Source organism: Ursus americanus, chromosome 9 (genome assembly GCF_024610735.1).
Source record: "Ursus americanus isolate L20-20 chromosome 9, mUrsAme1.1.p, whole genome shotgun sequence".
Lineage (NCBI taxonomy): Eukaryota > Metazoa > Chordata > Mammalia > Carnivora > Ursidae > Ursus > Ursus americanus.
In genome coordinates this window covers 62,395,611-62,412,180 of record NC_142135.1, presented here as the reverse complement: position 1 = coordinate 62,412,180, position 16,570 = coordinate 62,395,611, and the positions used below count along the sequence as shown (strand labels likewise).

The window sequence follows — 16,570 nt, the reverse complement described above, 5'->3', positions numbered from 1 at the left end:
GAGACCTGTGCCTGGTTTTACTCAATGAATGGTGGTAATGAGAAGGGAACAGAAATATTCTGAAGATGCAGAGAAACCCAGGGCAAAGGTGGTTCAGTACTAGCAAAAGGATATTCAATAACATTTCTTCTTAAAACTGGACACTCACAAATCTATTCCTTGTTCTATTATTTCCTTTTGTTGTTTTAGGACTTCAAATTGTTCTGGATTATCAGTGCCAGACATCTGTGTACTGTAGCTGCCTATTCCTGATGATGATGTTGACTCCAGGGAATTTAAACTTCCGTATCTGTTTATTGTCTCAGGGTGTTTGATTTCAGTCGTCTCTTGCTCTAAGGGTTTTTCCTGACCTGTAAGTAGAAAGACTGACACAGTAAATTATCTTTCAAATAAAAATATTTAAAAGTTTAAAAATAAAACTGTCAAGTAAGGCAAGATATTTCAATGTTTCTTAGATAACTATGTGATACAAGCAAAATACTGAGTGCCATCACAGACAATATACTTTGATATTAAAACACACGGGAATTAGAATGTTTATAATGTGCACCATTAAAAGTTCTTTTTGCAGTTGAAGTGCTAAGTATCCACTGGTTTTCTGCTCTCAGTTCATGCCTCCTGAGAAATAATTTTCCCTCAAAAGACTCTTGACTGATGGAATACTAACTAAGGTAGCCCTGTTGCTGTGAGTTTTTCTCCTAGTAAGGGTAAATGTCAAACACAGGTGAACAATTCAATCTTCTTAAAACATCTTGGCTTGGATCGGTTTCTTCTATAATTATCTTTTCACAAAGCTGCATAAATATGCTTCACTTTAACATACTATTTAAATATTTCTAGGAAATTTTAGAAAGAAAAAAGTCTGGATAACTAAGTTAGAAATTCGTAATTTTAAAGCTAGTATTTAACTCATGCAGAATACTTCCTTTATCAGCTAAAAGAATACAGAGGTCACAAAACTGGCCTAATGGCAACTGGAACTATCCTCTTCAAAATACCATTTACTTGAAATGACAAAGAATTATAACTCAAAATGTCACCTTACCAAGAGTTGTCTGAGAGTTGGGATTCACATACTGATCCTTACTCCATTCAACCATACACTTCAAAATTGACACTAAACATTCTAAACCTTTTTTCCTCAGGCTCAATTCCTACAAAATAATTCATAAAAAGAATAAAAACAAAAAGATCTTTTAAGAAAACACATAGCTCCTCCTTGACCAAGTTTAAATTTGAAAATGCTTTCAAAGTTCTTACCTGAACATTACTCATACCAAGTTCTTGACTGCCCCGTCCTTGAGCAATTTTTGATAGATCATTTACTAGTCTTTCAAATATATTCGCTGCATTTAAATCACAGTCATAGTTTACGTAAATATCCACTACGCTCTGAGCATCTGTAACAATACAACATACTACTTTTAACAAAAGGCATCAAGTATATGAGTATATTTTGGCCCTTTAAATGTCTTTTTTTTTTTAAAGATTTTATTTATTTGTCAGACAGAGAGAGCAAGCGAGCATAAACAGGGGGAGCGACAGGCAGAGGGAGAAGCAGGCTCCCCGCTGAGCAAGGAGCCCGATGCGGGGCTCGATCCCAGGACCCTGGGATTATGACCTGAGCTAAAGGCAGACACTTAACTGACTGAGCCACCCAGGGTGTCCCTTAAATATCTCTTAATAAGAAAAGATAATAAGGATAATTTCAAATACCTGCACAGATCCTTGTCAATGTCTGAATAACCATCCATTTGTGGTCAAATGAGCTGGTAGAAGTTTCCAAAATGTACAGGAAAATTTCTTTAAAGAACACCTGCGATTAGGGAAAAACTTCTGTTTAAAGTTTTATTTGTAATTCATATATGTGATCACTTTTTAAATATCCCAAAGCTGTAGAGGAGAGATTAGGACCCAGCTCCTTTTGAGTTCCATCTCTGAATGTCAGGACTGAGCTAACGTGGGTGTGTGACTTAAACTAGCCCTTATAGTAGGAGTACTGCATTTCACATTGTTTTGTTTGCTATCACACAGCCACTACAAAAGAAATCTGCAAAGTCCCCTGGGTAAGAATTTCGTGAACATATTTACAAAACCAATGTAACTCATACTTCATTTTTTTAAACCCCCAAAGATTATAAATTTATTCGTCAGTTATGTTTTTCAGACATTATAATAGGTGCCTAATTTTCCTAGATTTAAATGTACCTAATGCTCTAATCCACATAATAAAAATCTCTTACACTATATTTTTATAATTACTCACATAGTGGAAATCTCTACTACCTGAAAACAACAAAATATTTCTTACTATTCTTTACACCAAATGATGTCCAATAAAAAGGAGTTAATCAACCTAATTAAATAAATTACAGTTTAAGAACTAAGAAAGAATTTTTAGATTCAAATTTATTTTGGAAAAGGGACTGATTTAAGTAGGGATGACTGAAAAAGAAAACCAAAAGTCACACATTAACATTTAGGGAGCTAGCTTATGTGCTCCGGAAATGCATACTGATAACATGATGGGGCTAACGTCTTTCTTTCTCCTAATTGGGTGAGGTACCCTTGAAATGTGCTTTTCTTTCACAAAATTCAACACATTTCTATTACTTCCTTAATGTCAGCAGCATTTCCTACAAGGGCATAACATTTTAAGAAGGTAGGGACCAGGTCTTTCTTGCTAACCACTATGTCCACACTGCATGGCATACAGCAGCCGTTCAATAAATATTTATGATCACAGTTCCTAAGCACTGCCCCAAGGTACTCCTGCAGCCAACTCAGAGGGATGCCATGACAATTTCTGAGGGAAAATTCAGAAGAAATACATCTATTGAATACCTCACAAGACCGCTCAGTTTCAACATTAGATCACACTACATTCCTTTCAGTGACATCATTATTTTCGCAAACCTGAGTTTTAGTGATTGCTATGACAAAGGGCAGGGACTGCATGAAAGTCAATGAAGAATAGGAAATAAGGGCGGCAGTGTCCAAGTGGATTCCAAGGAGTTGGGCAGTGTCCAACAGGCACATACATTTCGGCAGTCAAGTAACTATGACTTAAGAATGAAATAAAAACATCATTTTAAAAAATTTATCAGTATTTCTTTTTTCAAATGGAGACTACATTGTTAAGACAAATATTTGTTAAGCTGTTTGGACCTAACTACTTAATAAATGGAACTGTTAGGTACTTTTAGCACAAGTACACTGTGAAAAGAAAGTATGCTGCCTTGCTGAGACAAGCAGGGGGCAATGGACATGACACCTGCTGAGGCCAGAAAGCATGGGCGGTTGCAGTGCTCTCCTGCCCCCTAGCTGAGGCTGGTGAGCACAAGTGGCTGTGGCATTCTCCTGCACCCAGCCTAAAGCCAGTGGACACACAGACGAGGCACTCTGCCACAGCACTGCTGAAACTCACGGGTACTGCCTTTCTGAAGTCTGGAGCCAACTGCCTTGCTATAGCCAGTAAGCGTGTGCAATCCACAGAGGACATACCACTTGACTGCCTAGCCCTGGTGGCCAAGAGAGCTGGCATTCAGAGCAACATGAGGCTGTAACAATCTGAAAGATTGTTCTTGGCACACCACCATCCATAGGACATTGCACAGACAGCCGACTGAAACACAACATGTCTTCCTGTAAAAAAGGTCTATCTACTTAGCCTGTAGCTTCAGCCTGAGGAACAGGCTTCAGGTCTCCCTCACATCTAGAGGTGAAAAACGTGCTCCCCAGCAGTGCAAGCAGGGAGAAACTATGTTTTGTGCCTCCCCTGGCCTTGCTACAATTTGACAAGGCCTCCCAGAAAGGAGCTTATGCACTTCTCTGGAGTCAGGATTTTTGCCATGGTCACAGAGGGGACATCTCCAGGTCTCCTGTCTGGAGAAAAGGACTGTATATATTTGCATATTTAAAAGTTGCTGCCTGAGGGAGTGGCTTCCAAACCGCCTGAAACTAGGCGCTGAATGAGATTCCTCCCTGTGGCTCACTGACAGGATGTGGCACATCCTCAACAATGGGTGCGTATCAAGAATCAGTGAGGTGGTGTAGATAATCACAAAGGCTCCAGGGACAACCAAGCGCTAGGGCCAGGCTGAATGAGAAAGATCATCACCTCCACAAGGCCACTCCCTCAAGACAGAGAGGTAGCTGTTTCACCCAATACATAGAAACACAGAGTCAAACTAAATGAGTCAAGCTAGATGAGGAAATAGATTTCAAACAAACAAACAAACAAACAAAAAAAACCAAGACAAAACTTCAGAAAAAGACCTTAATGATATGGAGATAGATGACCTACATGATAAAGAATTCAAAGTAAGGGTCATAAGGATGCTTACGGAATGTGGAATGGATGAGAACTTCAAAAAGAAAATGAAATAGCAAACAAGTCACAGAGCTGAGGAATACAATAAATGAAATGAAAAATACACTTGTGGGGTTCAAGAGCAGACTGAACCAAATAGGTAAGGACCAGCGATCTACAAATCAGGGCAGTAGAACCCCCCAAATAGAGCAGCAAAAAGGAAAAAGAATTTTTAAAAAAATGAAGATCACTTAAGGGACAACATCAAGTGGAAGAACATCCTTATTATAGTGGTCCCAAAAGGAGAAGAGCAAGAGAAAGGGTCAGAAGACTTATCTGAAGAATTAATGGCTAGAAACTTCCCTGAGGGAAGGACACAGACATTTAGGTCCAGGAAGCCCAAAGAGTTACAAATGAAATGAATTCAGAGAGGTCCACACCAAGCACATTATAATTAAAAGTCAAAAGTTAAAGATACAGAGAAAATCTTAAAAGCAGCAAGAGAAAAACAACTAGCTGTGTACAAGGAAAAACCCATATGGGTATCAACAGATATCTGAGCAGAAACTGTGTGGCCAGAAGGGAGTGACATGAGATATTCAAAGTGCTGAAAGGAAAAAACTTCTAACCAATAATACTCTAACCCGCTAGGTAATCATTCAGATTTCAAGGAGAGAGAGTTTTCCAGACAAAACAAAACCAAAGGAGTTCAGTATAATTAAACTGTCTTTATAAATAATATTAACAAGACTTCTTTCTTCTGAAAAGAAATGGCACTAACAAACAAGAAAACATAGAAAAGTAAAAATCTCACTAGAAAAGGCACATTATAGCACAGGTAGTAAATTAACCACTTATAAAGCTACTAATAAAGTTAAACAGAAGTAGTAAAATTAAGTAAAACTACAACAATTAGTTAAGAGTTACATAAAATAAATAGATGTAAAAAGCAACATCAAAAACATAAAATGGGGGAGGAAGTAAAAATGCAGTTTGGGAGTGTGTTCAAATTTAAATTGTGATCAACTTAAACTGATATATACACAGGAGGATATATGTGAAGCTCACAATATCCACAAATCAAAAACTTATAGTAAATATACAAAACAAAATGAGAAAGGAATCTAACCATAATACCAAGAACAAGTTATCAAACCACAAAGGAAGAGAAAAAAGAGAAAGGAACAGAACAGTCAGAAAAAAACTAACAAAATGGCAGTTAAGTATTTACCTATCAATAATTACTTCAAATGTAAATGGACTAAATGCCCCAATCAAAAGATATACAATGGCTGAGTGAATGAAAAAACAGGACACATCTATATACTTCCTACCTGAGACTCTTTCAGAAGTAAGGACACAAAAAGACTTCAAAGTGAAGGAATGGAAAAGATACTCTATGCAAAGGGAAATGAAAAGAAAGCTGGTGATCTATACTCTTATCAGACAAAAAAGACTAAAACAAAGACAGTAATAAAAGACAAAGAAGGGCAGTAAATAACTATAAAGGGTTCAATCCAGCAAAAAGATAGAATATTTATATATGCACCATTCATAAAAGCACTGAAATATATAAGGCAAATAGTAACAGACCTAATGGGAGAAACTGACAGCAGTTCAGTAAGAAATTTCAATCCCCCACTTACATCAATGGATAGATCATCCAGACAGAATATCAGTAAGGAAACACTGGTCTTTTTTTTTTTTTTTTAAAGATTTTATTTATTTATTTGACAGAGAGAGACAGCCAGCGAGAGAGGGAACACAAGCAGGGGGAGTGGGAGAGGAAGAAGCAGGCTCACAGCAGAAGAGCCTGATGTGGGACTCGATCCTGCAACGCCAGGATCACGCCCTGAGCCGAAGGCAGACGCTTAACCGCTGTGCCACCCAGGCGCCCCGGAAACACTGGTCTTAAACAACACATTATACCAGATGGATTAACGGATGTACAGGTGACCCTTGAAAAACATGGGTTTTAACTATGCAGACCCACTTACATGTGGATTTTTTTTTTCCTTCATGTTTTTATTTAAATTTCAGTTAGCTAACATACAGTGTAACATTAGCTTCAGGTGTAGAATTTAGTGATCTATCTCTTACCTACAACATCCAGTGCTCATCACTACTAGTGATCTCCTTAACCCATCACCCATTTAACCCATCCCCCTGCCTACCTCCCCTCCAGTAACCCTGTTTGTTTTCTGTAGTTTGTTCCTGGTTTGCCTCTCTTTTCTTTCTCATATGTTCATCTGTTTTGTTCCTTTTTTTCCCCATAATAATATTTTTATTATATTACGTTATTCACCATACAGTACATCCCTGGTTTTTGATGTGAAGTTCGATGATTCATTAGTTGCGTGTATCACCCAGTGCACCATGCAATACGTGCCCTCCTTACTACCCATCACCAGCCTATCCCATTCCCCCACCCCCCTCCCCTCTGAAGCCCTCAGTTTGTTTTTCAGAGTCCATAGTCTCTTTTGTTTCTTAAATTCCATATATGAGTGAAATCATAGGGTATTTGTCTTTCTCTGACTTATTCTGCTTAGTATAATACTCTCTAGCCTCATCTTATGTGGATTTCTTTTGATAAACACAGTACAGTACTGTAAAGATATTTTCTCTTCCTTACGATTTTCTTAATGTTTTTTCTCTAGCTTACTTTATTGTAACACAGTGTATCATATACAACATACAAAATATATGTTAATCGACTGTTAATCGACTGTTATCAGTAAAGGCTTCCAGTCAACAGTAGGCTACTGTTAAGTTCTGGGGGAGTCAGATAGTTAACACGATTTTCAACTATGGAGGAGGTCATGTCCCTAACCCTGTATCATACAAGCATTAAAGGTATACAGAACTCAAAAACTGAATATACATCCTTCTTAAATGCACATGGAACACTTTCCAGGACAGATCACATTTTAGACCACAAAACGAGTCTCAATAAATTCAAGAAGACTGAGATCATATAAAACACCTTTTTCAACCACAATGGTTTAAAATTAGAAATTACAAGAAGAGGGGCGCCTGGGTGGCGCAGTCGTTAAGCATCTGCCTTCGGCTCAGGGCGTGATCCTGGCGTTCTGGGATCGAGCCCCACATCAGGCTCCTCCACTAGGAGCCTGCTTCTTCCTCTCCCACTCCCCCTGCTTGTGTTCCCTCTCTCGCTGGCTGTCTAATCAATCAATCAATCAATCAATCTTTTTAAAAAAAAGAAATTACAAGAAGAAAAACTGAAAAACTACAAATAAGTGGAGATGAAACAACACACTACTGAACAACTGAGTCATAGGAGAAATCAAAAACTACCTTGAGATAAATGAAAACAAACACAACATACCAAAATCTATAGGATGCAGCAAAAGTGATCCTAAGAGGAGAATCATTGCAATACAAGCCTACTCCAAGAAACAAGAGATATCTCAAATGAACAACTTTACACCTAAAGGAATCAAAAAAAGAAGAATACACAGAACCCAAACTTAGGAAGGAAATAGTAAAGATCAGAGTGGAAATAATTGAAAGAGAGACTAAAAAGACAATAGAAAAGATCAATAAACAAAGAGCTGATTCTCTGGAAAGATACACACATTGACAAACCCCTTCAGGTAGACTCACCAAGAAGAAAGAGACAGGGCTCAAATAAATAAAATCAGAAATGAAATAGGAGGTTACAACTGATTCCACAGATATACAAAGGACCACAAAAGACTACTATGAACAATTATATACCAACAAATGGGACAACCTAGAAGAAATTGATGAATTCCTAGAAACATACAATCTTCCAAGAATGAATCAGGAAGAAATAGAAAATCCGAATAGACCAATTACTAGTAAGGAGATTAAATTAGTAATCAGTCTCTTCAATTACTGGTATTGGGCAAACTGAAATGATGACACTGAACCACTATCTTATACCACGTACAAAAATTAACTCAAAATGGATTAAAGACTTTAATGTAAGACCTTTAACCATAAAACTCCTAGAAGAAAACATAGGTGGTAAGCTTGTTGACATCAGTCTTAGTGATGTCTTTTTGGATCTGATTCCCAAGGCAAGGGAAACAAAAGCATAAGTAAACAAATGGGACTACATCAAACTGAACAGCTTCTACACAGCAAAGGAAACCATTAATGAAATGAAAAGGCAACCTACTAAATAGAGACATCTGCAAATCATGTATTTAACAAGGGATTAATATCTAAAATATATAAAGACTTATACAATTGCAAAAAAACCCAAAAAAATAATCAACTAAAAAATAGGCAGAGGATATGAATAGACATTTTCCAAAGGAGACAAATATAGATGGCCAACAGGCACATGAAAAGGTGATCAGCATCACTAATCATCAAGGAAGTGCAAATCAAAGCCACAATGAGATATCACCTTACACTTGTGAGGATGGCTATTATCAAAAAGATAAGAAATAACAAGTGTTGAGGAGACTACTGAAAAAAGGGAACTCTTTTTTTTTATTTTAATGGTTTTTTATTATATTATGTTAGTCACCATACAGTACATCCCCGGTTTCCGATGTAAGGCTCGATGATTCATTAGTTGTGTATAACACCCAGTGCACCATGCAATACGTGCCCTCCTTACTACCCATCACCGGTCTATCCCATTCCCCCACCCCCCTCCCCTCTGAAGTCCTCAGTTTGTTTCTCATAGTCCATAGTCTCTCATGTTTCATTCCCCCTTCTGATTACCCCCCTTTCTTTATCCCTTTCTTCCCCTACCGATCATCTTAGTTCTTATGTTCCATAGATGAAAGAAATCATATGATAGTTGTCTTTCTCTGCTTGACTTATTTCACTTAGCATTATCGCCTCCAGTGCCGTCCATGTCGTAGCAAATGTTGAGAACTCGTTCTTTCTGATAGCTGAGTAATATTCCATTGTATATATGGACCACAACTTCTTAATCCAGTCATCTGTTGAAGGGCATCTCGGCTCCTTCCACGATTTAGCTATTGTGGACATTGCTGCTATGAACATTGGGGTGCATATGGCCCTTCTTTTCACTACGTCTGTGTCTTTGGGGTAAATACCCAGTAGTGCAATGGCTGGATCATAGGGTAGCTCAATTTTTAACTTTTTAAGGGACCTCCACACTGTTTTCCAGAGTGGCTGTACCAACTTGCATTCCCACCAACAATGTAGGAGGGATCCCCTTTCTCCACATCCTCTCCAACAATTGTTGTTTCTTGCCTTGTCTATTTTTGCCATTCTAACTGGCGTAAGGTGGTATCTCAGTGTGGTTTTGATTCGAATTTCCTTGATGGCTAATGATTTTGAACATTTTTTCATGTGTCTGTTAGCCATTTGTATGTCTTCATTGGAAAAGTGTCTGTTCATATCTTCTGCCCATTTTTTGATTTGTTTATTTGTTTCTCGTGTATTGAGTTTGAGAAGTTCTTTGTAGATCTTGGATACCAGTCCTTTATCTGTAGTGTCATTTGCAAATATATTCTCCCATTCCGTGGGCTGCCTCTTAGTTTTTCTGACTGTTTCCTTGGCTGTGCAGAAACTTTTAATCTTGATGAAGTCCCATAAATTCATTTTATCTTTTGTTTCTCTTGCCTTTGGGGATGTGTCATGAAAAAGGTTGCTTTGGCCGATGTCGTAGAGGTTGTTGCCTATGTTCTCCTCTAGAATTTTGATGGATTCCTGTCTCACATCGAGGTCTTTCATCCATTTGGAGTTTATTTTTGTGTATGGTGTGAGATAGTGGTCAAGTTTCATTCTCTTGCATGTAGCTGTCCAATTTTCCCAGCACCATTTATTGAAGAGACTGTCTTTTCCCCACCGGATGTTTTTTCCTGCTTTATCAAATATTAGTTGCCCAAAGAGCCAAGGGTCCATTTCTGGGCTCTCTATTCTGTTCCATTGGTCTATGTGTCTGTTTTTGTGCCAGTAACATGCTGTCTTTGTGATCACAGCTTTGTAGTACAGCTCGAAATCCGGCATTGTGATGCCCCCAGCTTTGTTTTTCTTTTTCAACAGTTCCTTGGAGATTCGGGGCCTTTTCTGTTTCCATACAAATTTAAGGACTGTTTGTTCCAGTTCTTTGAAAAATGTCCTCGGTATTTTGATCGGGATAGCACTGAAAGTGTAGATTGCTCTGGGTAGCATGGACATTTTAACTATGTTAATTCTTCCGATCCATGAGCATGGAATATCTTTCCATCTTTTTACGTCTTCCTCAATGTCTTTCAAGAGTGATTTATAGTTTGTAGAATATAGGTCCTTTACGTCTCTGGTTAAGTTAATTCCAAGGTAACGTATGGTTTTTGGTGCTACTGTAAATGGGATGGATTCCCTAATTTCTCTTTCTTTGGTCTCGTTATTCGTGTATAGAAATGTTACTGATTTCTGAGCATTGATTTTGTATCCCGCCACGTTACTGAATTGCTCTATAACTTCTAATAGTTTGGGAGTGGCTTCTTTTGGGTTTTCCATATAGAGTATCATGTCATCTGCAAAGAGAGACATTTTGACTTCTTCTTTGCCGATTTGAATACCTTTGATCCCTTTTTGTCTTCTGATTGCTGTTGCAAGGACTTCTAGTACTATGTTGAATAATAGTGGCGAGAGTGGGCATCCTTGTCGAGTTCCTGATCTTAAGGGAAAGGCTTCCAGCTTTTCCCCATTGAGAATGATATTTGCAGTAGGCTTTTCATAGATGGCTTTTATGAGATTGAGAAATGTACCTTCTATTCCTACACTCTGAAGGGTTTTAATCAGGAAAGGATGCTGTATTTTGTCAAATGCTTTTTCGGCATCGATTGAGAGGATCATATGGTTCTTGAGTCTTTTCTTGTTGATATGATGTATCACGCTGATTGATTTGCGAATATTGAACCACGCTTGCATCCCAGGTATGAATCCCACTTGATCGTGATGGATAATCCTTTTAATGTACTGTTGGATTCTATTAGCAAGTATCTTGTTGAGGATTTTGGCGTCCATATTCATTAGGGAAATCAGTCTGTAATTCTCCTTTTTGAGGGGGTCTTTGCCTGGTTTGGGGATCAAGGTAATGAAAAAAGGGAACTCTTGTGCCCTATAGGTGGGGATGTAATCTGGTACAGCCACTATGGAAAGTAGTATGGAGGTTCCTCAAAAAATTAAAAATAGAGCTACTATATAATCCAGCAGTTCCACTAATGGGTATCTATACAATGAAATGAAAACACTAATTTGAAAAGATACATGATGCTTATGTTTATTGCAGCATTATCTACAACAGACAAGATATGGAAGTAATCTCAGTGCCCATGAATGGATAAAGAAGATATGATATATATGTACAATGGAACACTACTCCGCCACAGAAAAGACTTTAAATCTTGTCATCTGCAACAACATGGATGAACCCTGCAGATATTATGCTAAGTGAAATAAGGCAGAGAAAGACAAATACTGCCATGATTTCACTTCCATTTGGAGTCCAAAAAAACAAAAACAAAAGAAACAAAGCTCCGACTCATAGATACAGAAAACAGGCTTGTGGCTGACAGAGGGGTGAGGATATGGAGGTTCGAAATGGATGCAAGTTATGAAATAAGTCAGGGGGACGTGATACACAGCATGGGGAATATAGTTACTAATCTTGTATTAACTTTTTAAGATAACAGATGGTAACTAGATTTATTGTAGTGACCATACTGTCATGTACACAAATGCTGAATCCCTATGTTGTACACCTGACACTAATATAATACTGTTAACATCAGTTCTACTAAACAAACAAATAAATAAAAAAGAAAAGTTTAGAACTCTCCAAATTGTGGACTAAATAAAACCCCTAGACTTGGAGAGAGAGGAAAATAAAAATTTTAGCTACTCTCTGTGAGTTATCAAATTGTACTAGCAAGCAACAGCCTACAATTGTAATTTAAGACATCATGCCCATCAACAGGGGCTCTAAAAAAACCCCAAACTTTTAAAGATTTATAGAGCGCCTAAATTGTAATGTGTGTAGAAAAACAGTAAGATCATAAACACTTTGTCTATTTTCTTGAAAAGTTGCGCATTAACTACTTTCTGATACAGACATGTAAGTTAATGTCTGTGGAAAAATCACATTATCGAAACTCTGAAGTGAATATTCTCATATTCACTGAAATGAACATTCATGTAATGACAATCTCAATTGCTTTGCAAATTTAGGTTTTCATATGTCAGCTTTGTTTTCTCCGACTAGAACACAGCTTATCTTGCATTTGAATATGGGTAGTATTTCAAAAGCAATCTACACTTGTCTTGTTTGATCTTCAATCTCTCCATAATGGACAACGGAGAAGGAAATAAACCTGATCCCTTTAAACATACAGAATACTACAATTTTGTAATGAGAATCTACCGTCTGAGGACAAAGGAAATTTCTTAACAGTATTTCCTTTTAAATGTGTGCTTCCAAAAGTTTTGTACATCAAATTTAATCTACAAAAACAGTAATCCCAATTTAAATGATTTTTGTTGATACCTGGTTCCCTAAGAATTTATATTTCACAGTCTACTAAACGTAAGTACTTAAAGAAGTTGAGTCTCAGTGTTCAGAAATCTCTAAGTAAATGAATGTAGTCTTCTAAAGTTATCTAATGGCAATTTAAATGCTTCATCATCACATGAAAGATTTTTGGGTTAGTAAGGAAGCAAAAGTTCCAAAAGTTTTTTTTTTAATCCCTTTTAATTGTAATTCCTGAAGATAATGGGAAAAAAAAACTATCAAAAAATAGCAACTGTTCCTAGTTAAATGCCTTCCATTATTCTGACAGATATAATGCAAACTAAAATTTGACAATATATATGTACCAGAAATCGTTTCCTGTTCAAAATTTGCCCCCAATTTAAAAACCTTTCACTTAAAATACTAAGGCCTTATTCTGCCTTATTCCCATAATAATGCTCCATGTGAATTTTAATAGATATTTAATAAAACATTAGTATTAAAGTATAAAATGATTGTTCCGCCTACCTCAAACCTCTGGGAAATGATAAAACATAATAAAATATGATAAAAATATAATCCTTCTTAGTAGCCTCTTTAAAGTGCCCAAAACTTAGATGGCTTAAAACCACGTAGATAATGTGTATATTTAGAGCTTTCTTTTAAGATAAACAAATTCACTTTATATACCGTATAAACAGTGGCAAAATTTTAAGGACTGAATTACCTCAAGACATCTAGAATCATTCATTCAACCAGTATAAATTCCTGAAGGCAGGGGCCGTGTCTTAAATTGATTTTGTATTCTTAGTGCTCACCCAGGGCTTAGTACTTCATAAGCACATGCTAGTTGAATGAGTAAATGAAAAAAAAGCAGCACAGTTGACCCCTGAACAATGTGAGGGTTTGGGGCACTGATCCCTGCACAGCTGCAAATCCACATATAACTTTGGCTCTCCAAAAACTTAACTACTAATAGCCTACTGCTGACTACAAGCCTACTGACAACATGAACATTCAACTAACATATTTTGTACATTACAGGTATTATATGCTGTATTCTTATAATCAAGTAAACGAGAGAAAAGAAAAAGAAAGAAAACCATAAGGAAAAGAAAATACACTTATAGTACTGTACCTACACTTACTGAAAAAAATCCACATTTAAGTGGGCCTACTCAGTTCAAAGAAGTATTGTTCAAGGATCAACTGTACGTGACAATTCACAAATATTATTTCACATTCTGAAAAATTTTCTAGGGGATGAATAATCCGATTTAAAACATGAAACAAATGAAATACCCAACAATGTAGAACATACCTCAATTTGCATCTTCAGATGCGTCTTGAAGTTTGACAACAAAGTGAGAAATATGGAAAGAGAAAGCTCAAAAACCTCTGGAACAGATGAGACTCCATTTTTTGAGAGTGCAACACATAGATACTGCTTAATAGCATTAATAAACATCTCATTTGTCCTGAAAACAGGTCCTGCATTCTGCAGAATGGATAGAAGTAACTGCAATGAAAGAATCTTGGATCGTAACTCATGAGACCTAAAATGTAAAAAAGAAGGCACAGTATATGGACATATTTAGCATTATGGTAATAAAAGGTTGTTCCAAAGATATTTCCTGGTACCACAATTTTTCACAAACTTTTAAATGGAGAGGAACAGAAAACTCGACCACAAAAAGTACAGTACATGATTAAGCTTTGCCACTAATAATGGGTAGTTCCACTTATGTTCTCAAGTACCACGTAATTTCACAAACTTTTTATATGGAAAAGCAATCATTCACACATATTTAAAATCAATCTACTGTTCCTTTGGACATGAAAAATAACGATTTATCCCTTGTTCCTTTCTTTCACAAGCATATTTCACTTTTAGAAATCATCATGAACTTCCCAGATTATGTGCCATATTTAGTATATAACAGTTCCATAGTATATGTTTAATAGTTTAGTATATATTGTACTTTTTTCCTAGGTATGCAACTCAAAGACCCTAAACAAAATTAAAAGTTTTGGTTGATGAACAAGTTATAGGACTATTTCAAACTTATTTTTTCAATAACCATTTAAAATTCTTTTCTTTTTTGAAATATAGAGGCTTTTAGAATATTTATGTCTCTGAACAGTTTACCCATTTATTCTAAATATTTTAATAATGAAAAGCAAAAAAAAAAAACACCTTTTCAGCTTAAATTTTCACTTTTTTTCCTGATAAATATATAATGCCATATTCTGATCAGTATCTAGCATTATAATTATCAGATTTCACACATACAATTTTTCTCCCATTAAAACAGGCCTCTTAAGGCGAATAGACCAAGAAGATTGGATCCCAGGCAACTTTCCAAATACAGAACACACTTACATGCTCTAGCAGCTAATTCTTCTATTTTTTCCAAATGCAGTATCAGTCACATTCGCACCACAGATAATAAACTTAATTACTCCCGATTTTTACCTTAAAAATTTTATGGCTTTAAGGGTTGAGTATTTCAAGAACCTAAGAAACTCTACACAGGAATACTTAATTTCATGTAAATGGGAATCACAAAAATATTACAATCTTTGAAATAAAACTGGAACCAATAATATCATCACTTGCTACTACATATCAACTTTCCAAGATGGCTTTGTGCAGCAAATACAGTATTACCAAAAAAATAAAAATAAAAAACTTAAATCAAATTAGAAACAGCGAGAGCTTAGATTATGAAGAGCTACAGGAAAATAGGGCATGGGTTAACTATCTCCCCTTCACGCTGAAGCCTTCCAAGGCTTTTACATTACGACTACTTCCTACTCTAGCTAGTTTATCATTTTTTCTGCTCAATTCCAGTAGTTGTTAAAACCTGCTGCTTATTATTATCTAACACATAAATTTTTGTTATATGTTTTATTTTTGTATCCCCAACTCTAACAAAATGCCTTGTACATAGTATGTGCTCAATATAACTCATGGATTTATTCATGCACCCATCTAAACATTTGTAAGTACCTACTATCTATAAGGCATTAATTAATGAAGAAATGATCAAATGATTGTCTTATGAGACAATAAAGTACACTTTTATAGGCAAAGGAATCTACAAATTTCAGGCTTGCAGATTTTCATAGGGTAGTTTCAAATTAGGATTCAAGCTTAACGAACATTTCCTGGAATATCATCTTAGCAAGATCACAAAATATCAAGAGAAGCAAGGCAAAAAAGAAAATTATGTAACTACAAGTCATTAATTTTGGGAAAAAAATCGTTCAACATAGGAAATCATATATTCTCTTTTGGAAAATGAACAGTTGAGAGGAAAATTTGATTTCTTCTATATTCAATTCTATTGTTTAATGTCCCTGATGACCAAAAAGGTCTTTTTTATGTTCAAACAAAATTTCCTAATACTTGGTTTAAGTCCACTGAGTAGAAGGATAATTAATTTACATTATTCCTCATAAGAATCCTTCGTAATATTAAAGATTGCAGCTCTCTAAAACTAGATTACTTTTTATATAGTGCTAAAGGAATGCCCCCTGCCACAGAGTACTCCTTAAAATCATGTATTTTCTTTTGTTTTCTTTACATTTTGGGCACTTTAAAGAATTCTCCTTTTTCTGCTTATAGTTTTTCAAGTCACGATTTTTTAACAGTTGATCTGGAAAAGTAAAGATCTGAGACTTTTTAAGGTTAATAATTTTAAATCATGGCAAAGATGGCCTTCAGCAAGAACACTAAATTCTTGAGTTATTTCCTCCTTAAAGTAAGTTTTCAACAATTTGAAATG

General features: G+C 36.1%; 1 protein-coding gene across 3 annotated transcripts in view; it reads right to left on the bottom strand.

Moving 5' to 3' along the window:
* Positions 1 to 16,570, bottom strand: part of ARFGEF1 (ARF guanine nucleotide exchange factor 1) — a 154,580-nt gene that overhangs the window by 55,324 nt on the left and 82,686 nt on the right. For 2 of the 3 annotated variants that reach the window (XM_087864843.1, XM_087864842.1), the window contains 5 exons: positions 14,101 to 14,335; positions 1,717 to 1,816; positions 1,261 to 1,400; positions 1,046 to 1,154; positions 149 to 365 (listed from right to left, as the gene is read on the bottom strand). In XM_087864843.1, coding sequence (XP_087720969.1) covers positions 149 to 365; positions 1,046 to 1,154; positions 1,261 to 1,400; positions 1,717 to 1,816; positions 14,101 to 14,335 — 801 coding nt within the window. The remainder of the gene's footprint in view (positions 1 to 148; positions 366 to 1,045; positions 1,155 to 1,260; positions 1,401 to 1,716; positions 1,817 to 14,100; positions 14,336 to 16,570) is intronic. The other variant, XM_045800693.2, reaches the window with a different exon arrangement.